The 11,242-nt window shown below is 46.4% G+C and overlaps 1 protein-coding gene across 1 annotated transcript; it reads left to right on the plus strand.

Moving 5' to 3' along the window:
• Window positions 1–2,044: 2,044 nt before the first annotated feature.
• Window positions 2,045–10,254, plus strand: LOC101107408 (speedy protein E4-like). The gene is made up of 6 exons (XM_060405731.1): window positions 2,045–2,242; window positions 2,929–3,129; window positions 3,921–3,979; window positions 4,660–4,745; window positions 7,011–7,179; window positions 7,329–10,254. The coding sequence occupies exons 1-6, from the start codon at window positions 2,134–2,136 to the stop codon at window positions 7,386–7,388; spliced, it is 684 nt and encodes a 227-aa protein (XP_060261714.1). The 5' UTR covers window positions 2,045–2,133; the 3' UTR covers window positions 7,389–10,254.
• Window positions 10,255–11,242: the final 988 nt, after the last annotated feature.

Raw genomic sequence — 11,242 nt, forward strand, 5'->3', positions numbered from 1 at the left:
ACATTTGAAAGCTTGTTAACCGGGAGAGAGAGTGAATTTCTGTTTTGTTATGGGGAGACCTAATCAGCGTTGACGGGTGAAAGCCTAGTGGATGCAAACCTGAACTCATTTGCCTCCTAACAATTGAACATCATCCCAGCAGAAGGACACAGGTCCTCAAGCAGCCATGCTTCTCCCAGCAGTGCCCAAGTGAGGAGAACCAGTCCAGTGGCAGCTGCGGAGGAACCCAGACATGGTTTGCACGGCCTCTGAGACCTAGTCCATCTCGGAAAGTCATGGAGAGCAACCCAGGGAGACGGTCTCCACACCTTCGATGAACTGCTCTGACTCTAGATGACCAACTAGAAACACGTAAGTGATCAAAATACAAAATAAAACTTTGGGCACGTCCTGAACAACAGAGGTACTTCTCATCAAAGTCCAAACACTAATTCAAAAGCAGGGCTCAGAGCCAAAGTTGTGAAACAACCCAAGTGTTTGTTGACAGATGAATGGGTAAAGAAAATGTAGTGTGTATGTTGATACAATTAATCCATAAAAGGGAAGGAAACTTTAAAAATCTATACAGAGAGCGTTCACTTATTTATTTAATGATATTTGATATTTCTTTTTACATACAGTGAAAATTCGATAATTCCACTTTTAAGAGGAAGAGTTAGTATTTCTCTGTAGAAACAAGTTTCAGCAGGAGAGGCATAAGGGGCTTCCCAGGTGGTGCTAGCGGTAGAGAACCTGCCTGCCAAAGCAGCAGATGGAAGAGATGCAGGTTCAATCCCTGGGTCAGGAAGGAGGGCATGGCACCCCACTCCAGTATTCTTGCCTGGAGAATCCCATGGACAGAGGAGCCTGGTGGGCTGCAGTCCATAGTGTTGCAAAGAGTCAGACACAACTGAAGCGACTCAGAATGCCCGCGTGCAGAAGAGGCGTACGCATGTGCAAGGACACAGAGGCTACAGGACTACAGCCCTCCAGCCTCCCCCATGTCTGATCCCCCAAAGAGACCTGCTGGTTCTTCCTCCAGATGCCTGGAACCTGATGACTTCTCTCCATCTTTTCAGACATCCCCTTTCTGGACTTACCCACCCCCCAACTCCTAACCACATCTGGGTCTCCCTAGTTCCAACTCTTGCTGAGTCTCCACCCCCATTTTTTCACATCTTGTGGGGTCTCAGTTCCCCGTCGAGGGGTTGAACTCAGCCTCAGCAGTGAGAGCACAGAGTCCTAACCCCTGGACCACCAGGGGCTTCCCTCCACCCCACCCATTAACATAGCAGGCGACATTAATTTTTTCCCTTTTGATGCAAATTGGACCATGGCTCCTCTCCTTCACTGGTTTCCCATTGCACTCAGGATACATCACAACGACCTCAGAGCCAGAGTTTTCTTTCCTTCTTGCCTAGTGTGTTCCATCCACACCAGCTTTGGGGGTCTAAGAAGGAAATTTTGATTTAGGCTACCACAAGGGTGAACCTTGAAGATGTTACACTCAGTGAATCAGCCAGATACAAATGGGCAAATGTTATACAATTCCACTTCTATGAACCCCCTGGAGGGGTCAGATTCAAAGAGACGGAAAGTAGAAGGATGGGTGCCAGGAGCTGGAGGCGGAGGATGGGGCGTTAGTGTTTACTGGGGACCAAGTTTCAGTTTGGGAAGATGAACACATTTTGGAGATGACAGTGGCAATGGCTGCACAAAACAGAAGTGTCTGATACACTCAACTGTGCCCTGAAAGAGGGCAAGCCCGCTGGGAAGGGATGAACAGGGAATCCAACACCTGAAGAATGGTTTTGGGGGATGGTCAGGAGTTGGGTCAGTAGCAGGAGATAGAATTTCCCCTTAATCTCCAGGAGAAGTGGACGCCTCGGTCAAAGTTACTTGTGTTTTTCTTCAAGCTGGTTGCCGGATTGGAATGACCACTGACGTCAGAGGCTTCTGACCTTCCTGATTGGAAGAGCAGACTCCCATAGTGCTCGATGGTGGAGGTGGACAGCAGCATCTCCCGGAACATCCTCCACTCCCAGTTCATCCTCAGCTTGAAGAAGGGACACCACGCTTGCGTTTGGCCAGGATCCAGAAGAGCTAAGACAGAACAGAGTCTAGGTTGCGTGGAAGAAGGGTTCGGGAGAAATCATGGCCAGTTGTTGCCTGAATTCCCAGTTTGAGGACCAGAGACCCCAGTCCAGCTCCTTGGGGCTCCCCATGGTGATGTTCGTCAGTGAAGAAAGCCCAGGACCCTCAGGTGAGCGAGCGAGCTGGGCATGAGAAGGAATTTCAGGGGCTTAACACTGGGGAGGAAGGGGTACAGAGGTGAGGAAGGAGCTCCTGTCTAAGGTGCGTGTGGAAGGAAGGAGATACTCAGAAAGTCAGAGGCTTGGGGAGGAGAGGACAGGAGCTGGAGACACAGAAAACCTGGGAAGCAAGAAAGGAGGTTAGGACCTGAGATCCAAAGGTGAAAGAAAGGAAGAGGGGAAACAAAGAGAGGGTTCCTTTTTTTCCTGAGTGAGAGAAACTGTTTCTCTGCTGAGTCGGTGGTAAAGAATTCGCCTGCCAACGCAAGAGACTTGGGTCTACTCCTGTTTCTTGTCTGAAAATCCCATGGGCAGAGCAGCCTCATGGACTACAGTCCATGGGGTCACAGAGAAACATGAGTTGGTGACTAGAACAACACAGTGGGAGAAATTACCTGCCATGAGGCAGAGATTTTCAGGCTGGGAAACTGGAAAAATGGCCCCCAAAATGGAGGCAGGGGTAGATGGATGTCGACAGACAAAGGTGGAAAGGACAACAATCTATGAGACTGGAGAGGCCGGATGGGGAGAGCTGGGGATGGGAGTGGGAAAGGTTTAGGGGTTGGGGAACCAGTGGCTGATTCCAAAGACAAAAGCTTCCCATCAAAAGCTTCCTAACCCTCTTTTCCTTTCTCAGCCCTCTGGGCCAGCTCCAGCTCCCTGCCTTGGCGCCCTGGCTATAAGAGGAAGTGGTCAGCGGCATTTGGAGCAGAGGTGGAGGACGAGGCCCAGGACAGCTGGATCGTGAAGTCGCTGAGTGGGCTCAGGATGAAGTTGAAGAAACAGCCGGTGTTTTTGGTGCTGCCTGAACACCACATGGTCTTCAACAAGATGCTTGGTAAGGACCCTTCCCCATCAGCCCTGCAACCTCCTGTTCTATAATTTAAAAACAAACAAACAAACAAAAAAAAAACTTCTAATGACTACATTTTTCCAAGGGAGAGGGATTCCCTGCTAGCTGATGAGCTCTCAGTCCCTGGGGGACTCGGTACTGATCACTCAGCAGGGACACTTAGGAATGAGGCAGGATTAGATTAGACTTAGAAATGATACTGATGGCTCAGTGGTAAAGACTCTGCCTGCAGTGCAAGAGACGCAGGTTCAATCCCTGGGTTGAGAAGATCCCCTGGAGAAGAGAAAGGCTACCCACTCCAGTATTCTTGCCTGGAGAATCTCATGGACAGAGCGTGGTGGGCTATGGTCCACGGGGTCGCAAAGAGTCGGACTCGACTGAAGCGACAGAGCACAGCAGAGCAGAGATCAGTCTTGGAAACGACAGTCTTGTAAGATGAGGTTAACTTGGTAGCTGCCCCCCCGAGAATTCTTAGCCCTCACTGAATCTAGGCTGTTTGAATCTACGTGCCTGACATGACTGTCAGGTGAGAAATTGTGATAACTTGATGGCTTCTGCAGTGGTGCACGCATAATGATGGGGCACTGGTCCCTCTCATTTGCCACCCCTAGAAGGGGAGTCACCCCCTTTCCTCATCCAGTGAAAGGTCTTCCATCCCCCTACCCTGAGTCACATCCCAAAATTTCCCCATTGGAGGCATCGTTCTCCCTCTTTGTTCTGGAATGTTCTCCTGGCAGCCCTGTTCCTATTGTCTAACATCTGCCCTCTTTTCACAGAGGATCATGTCATTAAGAGATTCCTGGCCTGGGACAGAAACCTGAAGGTATCTGACAAGGTGAGTCATCCCCTGAGAGGGATTCCTGCTCCAGCACCTGTCCGGGGTGGGGTGGGGTGGGGTGGGGTTGGGGTACTCTCTAAACCCAGATTTCCACTCCCCTTTCCAACCTGATGCCTTGTCAGCAACTCCCTGCGGGGGCCTGGAGGTGTCCTCTGGGGGTTAAGCCCCAGGCGAGCTTACTTGGTGGTCACCTAAGTCCCCCGCTCTGCTCAGAGGAGACTCATCTTTGCTCCAGCTCATCAAAAACCATCCAGTGCTGGCTGCCCTCAAACCCACAGCCCCTGTCCTGGGAGCATCGTGGACTTTCCGTCCTCTCCTCCTCAGAAATAATCAAGCTCACCCAACATGCGGCGGGGGCTCTTCTCCAAGGGGCACCACCCAGTCCCCACCTCCCGCTCTTTGTGGTTGCCGTTTAGCCGCTAAGACATGTTGACTCTTTTGAGACCCCACGCACTGTAGCCTACCAGGCTCCTCTGCTCGGGATTTTCCAGATAAGACTACTGGAGTGGGTTGCCATTTCCATCTCTCATCTTCCCATCCCAGAGATGGAACCTGAGTCCCCTGCGTCGGCACGTGGCTTCTTTACCACTGCACCCCCTGGGAAGTCCTGCCACTCCCTTCTCTGGTTTTGCTTTTCTGGGATGTGATCTCTCTCTGTTTTCCTTTCTGTCCATCAGTATCTCCTGGCGATGGTGATCGCTTATTTCAGCCGAGCCGGCCTCTTCTCCTGGCAATACCGGAGGATCCATTTCTTCATAGCTCTGTGAGTAGCTTGCTCTATCTCCCCATCAATGCTCAGCACCCTGGGAGGGTGGAAGGAGAGGTATGGGGCTCGTCCCTTTCACCTTTAAAAAACAAAAACAAAAACGCCTATTTGTACTGTTTATGGTGGGGTGCTTTCTTTTTGAATTGAAGTATGTTTTTTCCCTTAATATATATATTTAATTGAAGTACGGTTGACTTACCGTGTTTCAGGTGCTCAGCAAGCTTATTCAGTTATACATAGACACGTTTTCTCAGATTATTTTCTGTTAAGGGTTATTACAAGGTATTTTGACTGTAGTTCCCAGTGTTAGTCACTCAGTTGTGTCCAACTCTGTGACCCCATGGGCTGGGGCCCACCAGGCTCCCGTGTCAACCCCTGTGCTATACAGTAAATCTTTGATTCTTGTTGCTTGTCTATTTTTTTAATTAGAAATCTAGCATTCTATTCATACTAAGTCAAACAAGTATAGTCAAAATGTCATAAATATTTTGTTAGGCCAAAATTCATACGTTTTCTAAGATACATATACATATAACATATATATATATGTATGTATGCAAAAGCTTTTCGACTACACTTGATAAAGTCTTGAGACAGAACATCAAAAAAACGAAATGGACAAATTAGAAAACAGAAACTAAATGAAATGGGAAGACTGAATATAAAATAGAAAAAGTGAAACTAGATAAAAGTAAGAAATCATATGTATATGTAGGATCCATATATATATATATATATATGAAGTATGTTTTTTATATTGTTGTCAAAACAAACCCTAATATCAGTCAAAAGACGGAAGGAAACAAAGAAATCCTGCCAAGAGGAGAGGAAGAAAGAACTGACAACATCCTGTCCCCAAGTAAACAGGCCCGAGAGTTTCATTTCTGGTTTGAATTCTTCTGTCTCACTCCTTACCATGTTCCATTTTTGGGTTCCCATGACAAAGGCCACGATTGGGGTCCTCATTACACAGCTGAAATCCGGTATAAAACCCTCCCCACTGACGTTTCTTCCAAGTCTTTCCCAAGCCAGTCGGCTTTATTTGCCCGAATATTCTTCTAAAGACACGGGTATGACCTGTATTCACTGGCTGATTACTCACCAAAATCAAGGCCAGAGTTCAGGTTTGGAAGTCAGCCCTCTCGACAGTTGCCATCACCCTTGCTTACTGTGCGGATTCTTTATTCCTTTGTTTCACTGTTCCCTCCAAATGCCCTTCCCTCTATTTGCTATTTGATATCCTTATGCTTTCTTTCCAGATATCTTTCCCACACACATTTATCTGAAGAAAATGACCTTATCCTTCAGTTGAGTTCAAACACCAAAACCTTCATGATGCCTGAGCTCCCTAATTTCTGAATCCTACTTACACTTTCCTTAAAATCCTCTTATAATGTGATGTTTTGCATTATAGTCATTTCTTCTCTCCCCTCCCCCTTCCCCAATCCTGTTACAGTAACCACTGGGGAAGGCAGGTCTTGTCAAAATACCAATGCATTGGTATTTTCCTCAGCACAATTCTTTTTCATTTTGCAACGGTTTGTTATAGTGAGTCTCCAAGGTAATCTGTATTGCACTTGGCTCTAAAACATTCTTCCATTCATTCAGTGAAACCTTATAAAGGGCACCCTATGTGATTGGGGCTTCCCCAGTGGCACAGTGGTAAAGAATCCACCTGCAATGCAGGAGATTTGGGTTTGATCCCTGGGTCAGGAAGATGCCCTGGAGAAGGAAATGAAAACCCTCTACAGTATTCTTGCCTGGGAAATCTCCTAAACAGAGAAGCCTGAGAGGCTACAGTCCATGGGGCCACAAAAGGTCAGATACAAGTTAGTGACTAAACAGCAACAATGTGCTAGGGGATATGAGGTGATGGGAAGAGAGGCTCAAGAAGGGCTGCTGAGTTAATGCATCAATAAGAGCCAAGCCCTAAACATATCATTTAGTAGGGAAGGGATGAATGCAGAAATAGATCAGCTCTAGCCCTCAGGAACTGTACATGTACCTACAACCTAGGGAATCAGGTGTGTGTACAGAAAACCAACGGAAAGGAACAGAGGTTTGGATTTCATCCCCATCAACAAGGTGTGAGAGATGCCCTTCTGAAGGTCCTGCCCAGCAGTGGCTCTTTGATGACTGGGGATGCTGGGGAGGGCTGGGCAGGTTGTGTGAAGATGCTCAGCCCGCATCCTTTCTAGAAAGCTGACCTCAGGCGGAGGCCCTTCCTGTCCTGCTCCTGACAGCCGCCTGATGTCTTTTCAGCTACCTGGCCAGTAAGATGGAGGAGGACAACCGGGCCCCCAAACAGATCATCTTTTCGTTCCTCTACGGAAGGAACCACTCCCAGCGTCACTTGTTCCACAAACTGGTTTTCCAATTCATCTGTTCCATGAACTGGAAGATGAGGGTCACACAGGAAGAGTGTGAGAAGGTAGGTGGGCTGTGGGGGCTTGGAAGTGAGGGTGGTGAGGAAGGGAGGGATCATGAGGATCGGGGGAAAAAATTGGAGGCTGGACAAGGGGAGGTGAGGGGTCGACTTGGAGAGGCATCATCATTTCAAGGGACTGTTCATCTTTGCAGATCCAAGCTTTTCACCCGAGGCTCTGGGTGTGGGATCGAGATCGTGCCCTCTTGCCCTAGGGGCCCCACAGGACCACGAGGGCCTGAGATCACCAGCCTGAGGAAAGGTAGGTCTGTGTCCTCGCAGATGTAGGCAGAATGATGTGTTGTTCATTGAGGATTCCAATTGTGGATCACCGTCACCTTCCATCCTGGGACTTAGGCCAGCCGGGCACACAGCCAGACGCTGACTCAGCTCCCAGCTACAGACTGACCACCACACACAGATGCAAGTACAGTGGGGTCCACGGGTGCCAGGCCTCGGGGAAAACGACTTGTCACAGAGGCATGGGTTTGGCTGCAATCATTTCACCCAAAACAATGGGGTCCAAATAACAGCTTTGATGGGATGTTGGTTTTTGTGACAAGTGAATGCTTCTAATTTTTTCCATATATTGTGTTTTGAGTTTCTGTTTTTAATTCATCTGTGGCCTTCCATCCCTCTGGGATAGCGACTCTCAGAATCTATCTTCCACAAATTCATTGTCTACAAATAGGATGTTAGACAGAACAGCCTACATGGTCAACAATAAAAGAGAAATTATGACTAGCTTTATTTCATCCAAATTCACTTTCAAATTCCTTATCTCCAGATCACCTGTGGTTATTTCCTCTGACTCACCACTCCTGGATCAGTCACTCCTCTTGTACAATGACACATTTCCCACCTCAGGTTTTTGGTCAAGGGAGTTTATCAGAACCAGTGAAGGTTAAGAAATGCTATCTTCAGCCTGGCTTATTACGATCTACCAATGGTGTTATAGATGTGGGCAGAGAATTAAGCAAAAGTTTGGCTTAAATTGTAAACTAACTGTCTTAGTCCATTTGAGTTTCCCTAACAAAATACTGCAGTCTGGAGATATTCCCTGGAGGTCTAGTGGTTAGGACTGTGTGCTTTCAATGCAGGGCACGTGAGTTCAGTTCCTGGTTGGGACGTTCCTCGTACTTCCGCGTACTTTTGCAGTGTGGCAAAAAACAAACAAACAAACAAAAAAAACCCCACCACAGTTGAGTGGGTTAAACACAGCAAAAACCATGGGCCCTTTTATAACAGCAGCAGTCTCATTCATGGGGACTCTACACCATGACTTAGTAACCTCTCAAAGATCCCACCTGCAAAAACCATCACCTTGCTGAAGTTAATCTCTCTGTCATGTCCAACTCTTTGAGACCCCATGGACTATAGCCCACCAGGTTCTTTTGTCCATAGGATTTCCCAGGCAAGAACACTGGAGTGGATAGCCATTCCCTTCTCCAGAGGATCTTCTTGATCCAGGGATGGAACCTGGGTTTCCAGCATTGCAGGCAGATTCTTGACCATCTGAGCCACTGGGGAAGCCCAATACCATCACTTTAAGGTTGATGATTTCAATGTAAGGATTTTAGGGGGACACAACATTCAGCCCACAACACTAACCAAAGTTAGGAGTAAGTATTCTTTAAACATTAGGTTCCAGGATTAGGGATCAGGCATCCGGTCTGATGATTCATAATGTTGACTTTTTAGTAATGTTTGTAGCGTGGTTGAAAGTTCAGATTCTGAGTGGTACAAAAGGACCGAGGTGAGTTAAAACTACAGCAGCATTCTCTGAGTGCCAGCTGCCTGAGCAGAATCACCTAGGATCTTGGCCACAAAGCAAATCCCAGGGCCTGACCTTAGGTGTATTCAGACATTTCTGGAGCTGGGGTTACCAAAGTGCAGAAATCACACTTGAAAACACTGGTTCAGGATTGGGGTTTAGAATGGAGAATTTGAGGTAAACCTGGGATTATTAATTAGCCTAAACTCTGGTTAGAATGGATTGAGAATGTAAATAATACCTTTGTAATAATTTTATTTAGTTAGTTATTTTTGTCTGTGCTGGTTCTTTGTCGCTGTGAGGGCTTTTCTCTAGTTGCTGTGTGTGGCTTCTCATCGCAGTGACTTCTCTCGTGGAGCACAGGCTCTAAGGTGCTCGGGCTTCAGCAGTTGTGGCACACAGGCTCAGCAGTTGTGGCACACAGGCTCAGCAGTTGTGGCACACGGGCTTACTTGCTCCTTGGCACGTGGGATCTTCCCAGATCAGGGATCAAACTCATGTCCCCTGCATTGGCGGGTGGATTCTTTACTACTGAACCAGCAGGAAAGCTCATAAATAATCTTTATATCTGGAGAGTCGCCCCTTCGAAATGTGACACCCTAGCTCTCTCACTTCCAGGTCACCCAGAGGAGACGAGGATTTTCAAGGGAAAGTCAATTCAGACACTGATGACAGCCGCAAGGAAGGACAAGAGAAGCCTCTGTGCAGAAAATGGGAAAGAATCCAGCATCTTCTAGAATGAACTGAAGAGAGTTTTCCGGTCGTACTCCTAGGAGCAGAGTGTGCTTCCAGGAGTCTTTGGCGAGACAATAAGAAATCAGGGTTTTTTTCAGATTCTTTTCTTTCCTAAGGCACCACCCCAATTTTCAGATTAATTCAAATCTCCCCTGAGTTAGATGTTGGTGGCCCCATTTTTATACACTAGTTTGCCCTAGTCGAGATTCATCTGAAGGTGAAATGTAGGGGCTTGGGATAGGAAGGAATTACTTTAAAATATAAAATTAGAGCCATAGCATCATGATAGATGACTCAAAGTTTGCCATCATCACTGGCTTATTTTGAGAATGTTGCCTGTAAAATTATTGTATTTATTTTTATATTTTATTTTTATATATCTACTTTAAATAGTTTTGAAACAGTCTTTGTTTTGAAAACATGTTATTCCTACAAAGTTTTGTGATGAATATTATAGCTGTTGTGTATAGGTAAATAAATTTTGTATACATTTTCAAGAGGTTTTTGTGTTTTTAATCTATTATATGTACATAATATATCGATTCTACTTATGGCTAGGTGGGTCATTCCTCCTAATTTTTGTAAACATCAATTTTAACTTCTAACGTTCTTATTATTGAATTATGGTAATTCAGCTGTAATTTTTTTGGCTTGTCTTGAGAGTTTGTATGTAATTTTAGATTATTAAAGAGGATAATGCTGGAAATATAATAAAGATGAAACTCTTTTCACAGTCATGATGTGCGTGGTCATTACCAGTTTGGTTTGCCTGTTTGCAGTCAAACGAAATGTTATGTTGCTTAATGGCGTTGTGATTACCCAACCACATTTCTTAACTCTGAACAATAATCCTGAATTATTTTCCATGTAGAAAAAGCAATCAAAGATGAGGCAGATCTCACCTCATTCAAAAATTCAATACTGAGAGACAAGTGGAAGCCGGCAACCCTGCAGAGAAGTTGGCTTCGTGTCCCAAAAAACCAACTCTCCCTTCCCCAGGTTTTGCTCTAGGATTGTAAAGGGAGTAGAGGAAGGGGCTACACACTGAAGAGCGGGTTATGGGCTGAGTGATCAGTTCATGACACTCTTTTCATCTGTTGGAAATTTGAAATGAACACCATCAATCTCCAGGCAGGAAACCAGGAGATTTGCTCTCTCAGTGCAAGAGCTGCTGCTGCTGCTGCTGCTAAGTCGCTTCAGTCGTGTCCGACTCTTAGCGACCCCATGGACTGCAGCCTACCAGGCTCCTCCATCCATGGGATTTTCCAGGCAAGAGTACTGGAGTGGGTTGCCATTGCCTTCTCCGCAATGCAAGAGGCCTGGGGTTTAATCCCTGGTCAGGGAACTAGATCCCACATGCTGCAACTAGGAGTCTGCATACCACACCAAAGACTGAAAGTCCTGTGAGCTGCAACTAATACCCAGGGCAGCCGACTAAAAAAAAAATTTTTTTAATGGCTTGGAAAAACTAGATTTCTTTTTCCCTAGAAGAGAAAGGAAGGTATCCTAGGCTCAGTTCAGTTCAGTTCAGTCACTCAGTAGTGTCCGACTCTTTGCAAC

Source organism: Ovis aries, chromosome 24 (genome assembly GCF_016772045.2).
Source record: "Ovis aries strain OAR_USU_Benz2616 breed Rambouillet chromosome 24, ARS-UI_Ramb_v3.0, whole genome shotgun sequence".
NCBI lineage: Eukaryota > Metazoa > Chordata > Mammalia > Artiodactyla > Bovidae > Ovis > Ovis aries.

Excerpts from the sequence above, each read along its gene's own strand:
- LOC101107408 (XM_060405731.1), top strand. The coding sequence starts at position 2,134 with ATGGCCAGTTGTTGCCTGAATTCCCAGTTTGAGGACCAGAGACCCCAG. Across the intron at positions 4,746-7,010 it reads ATCCATTTCTTCATAGCTCT|CTACCTGGCCAGTAAGATGG; the intron begins GTGAGTAGCTTG and ends ATGTCTTTTCAG. Across the intron at positions 7,180-7,328 it reads CACAGGAAGAGTGTGAGAAG|ATCCAAGCTTTTCACCCGAG; the intron begins GTAGGTGGGCTG and ends TCATCTTTGCAG.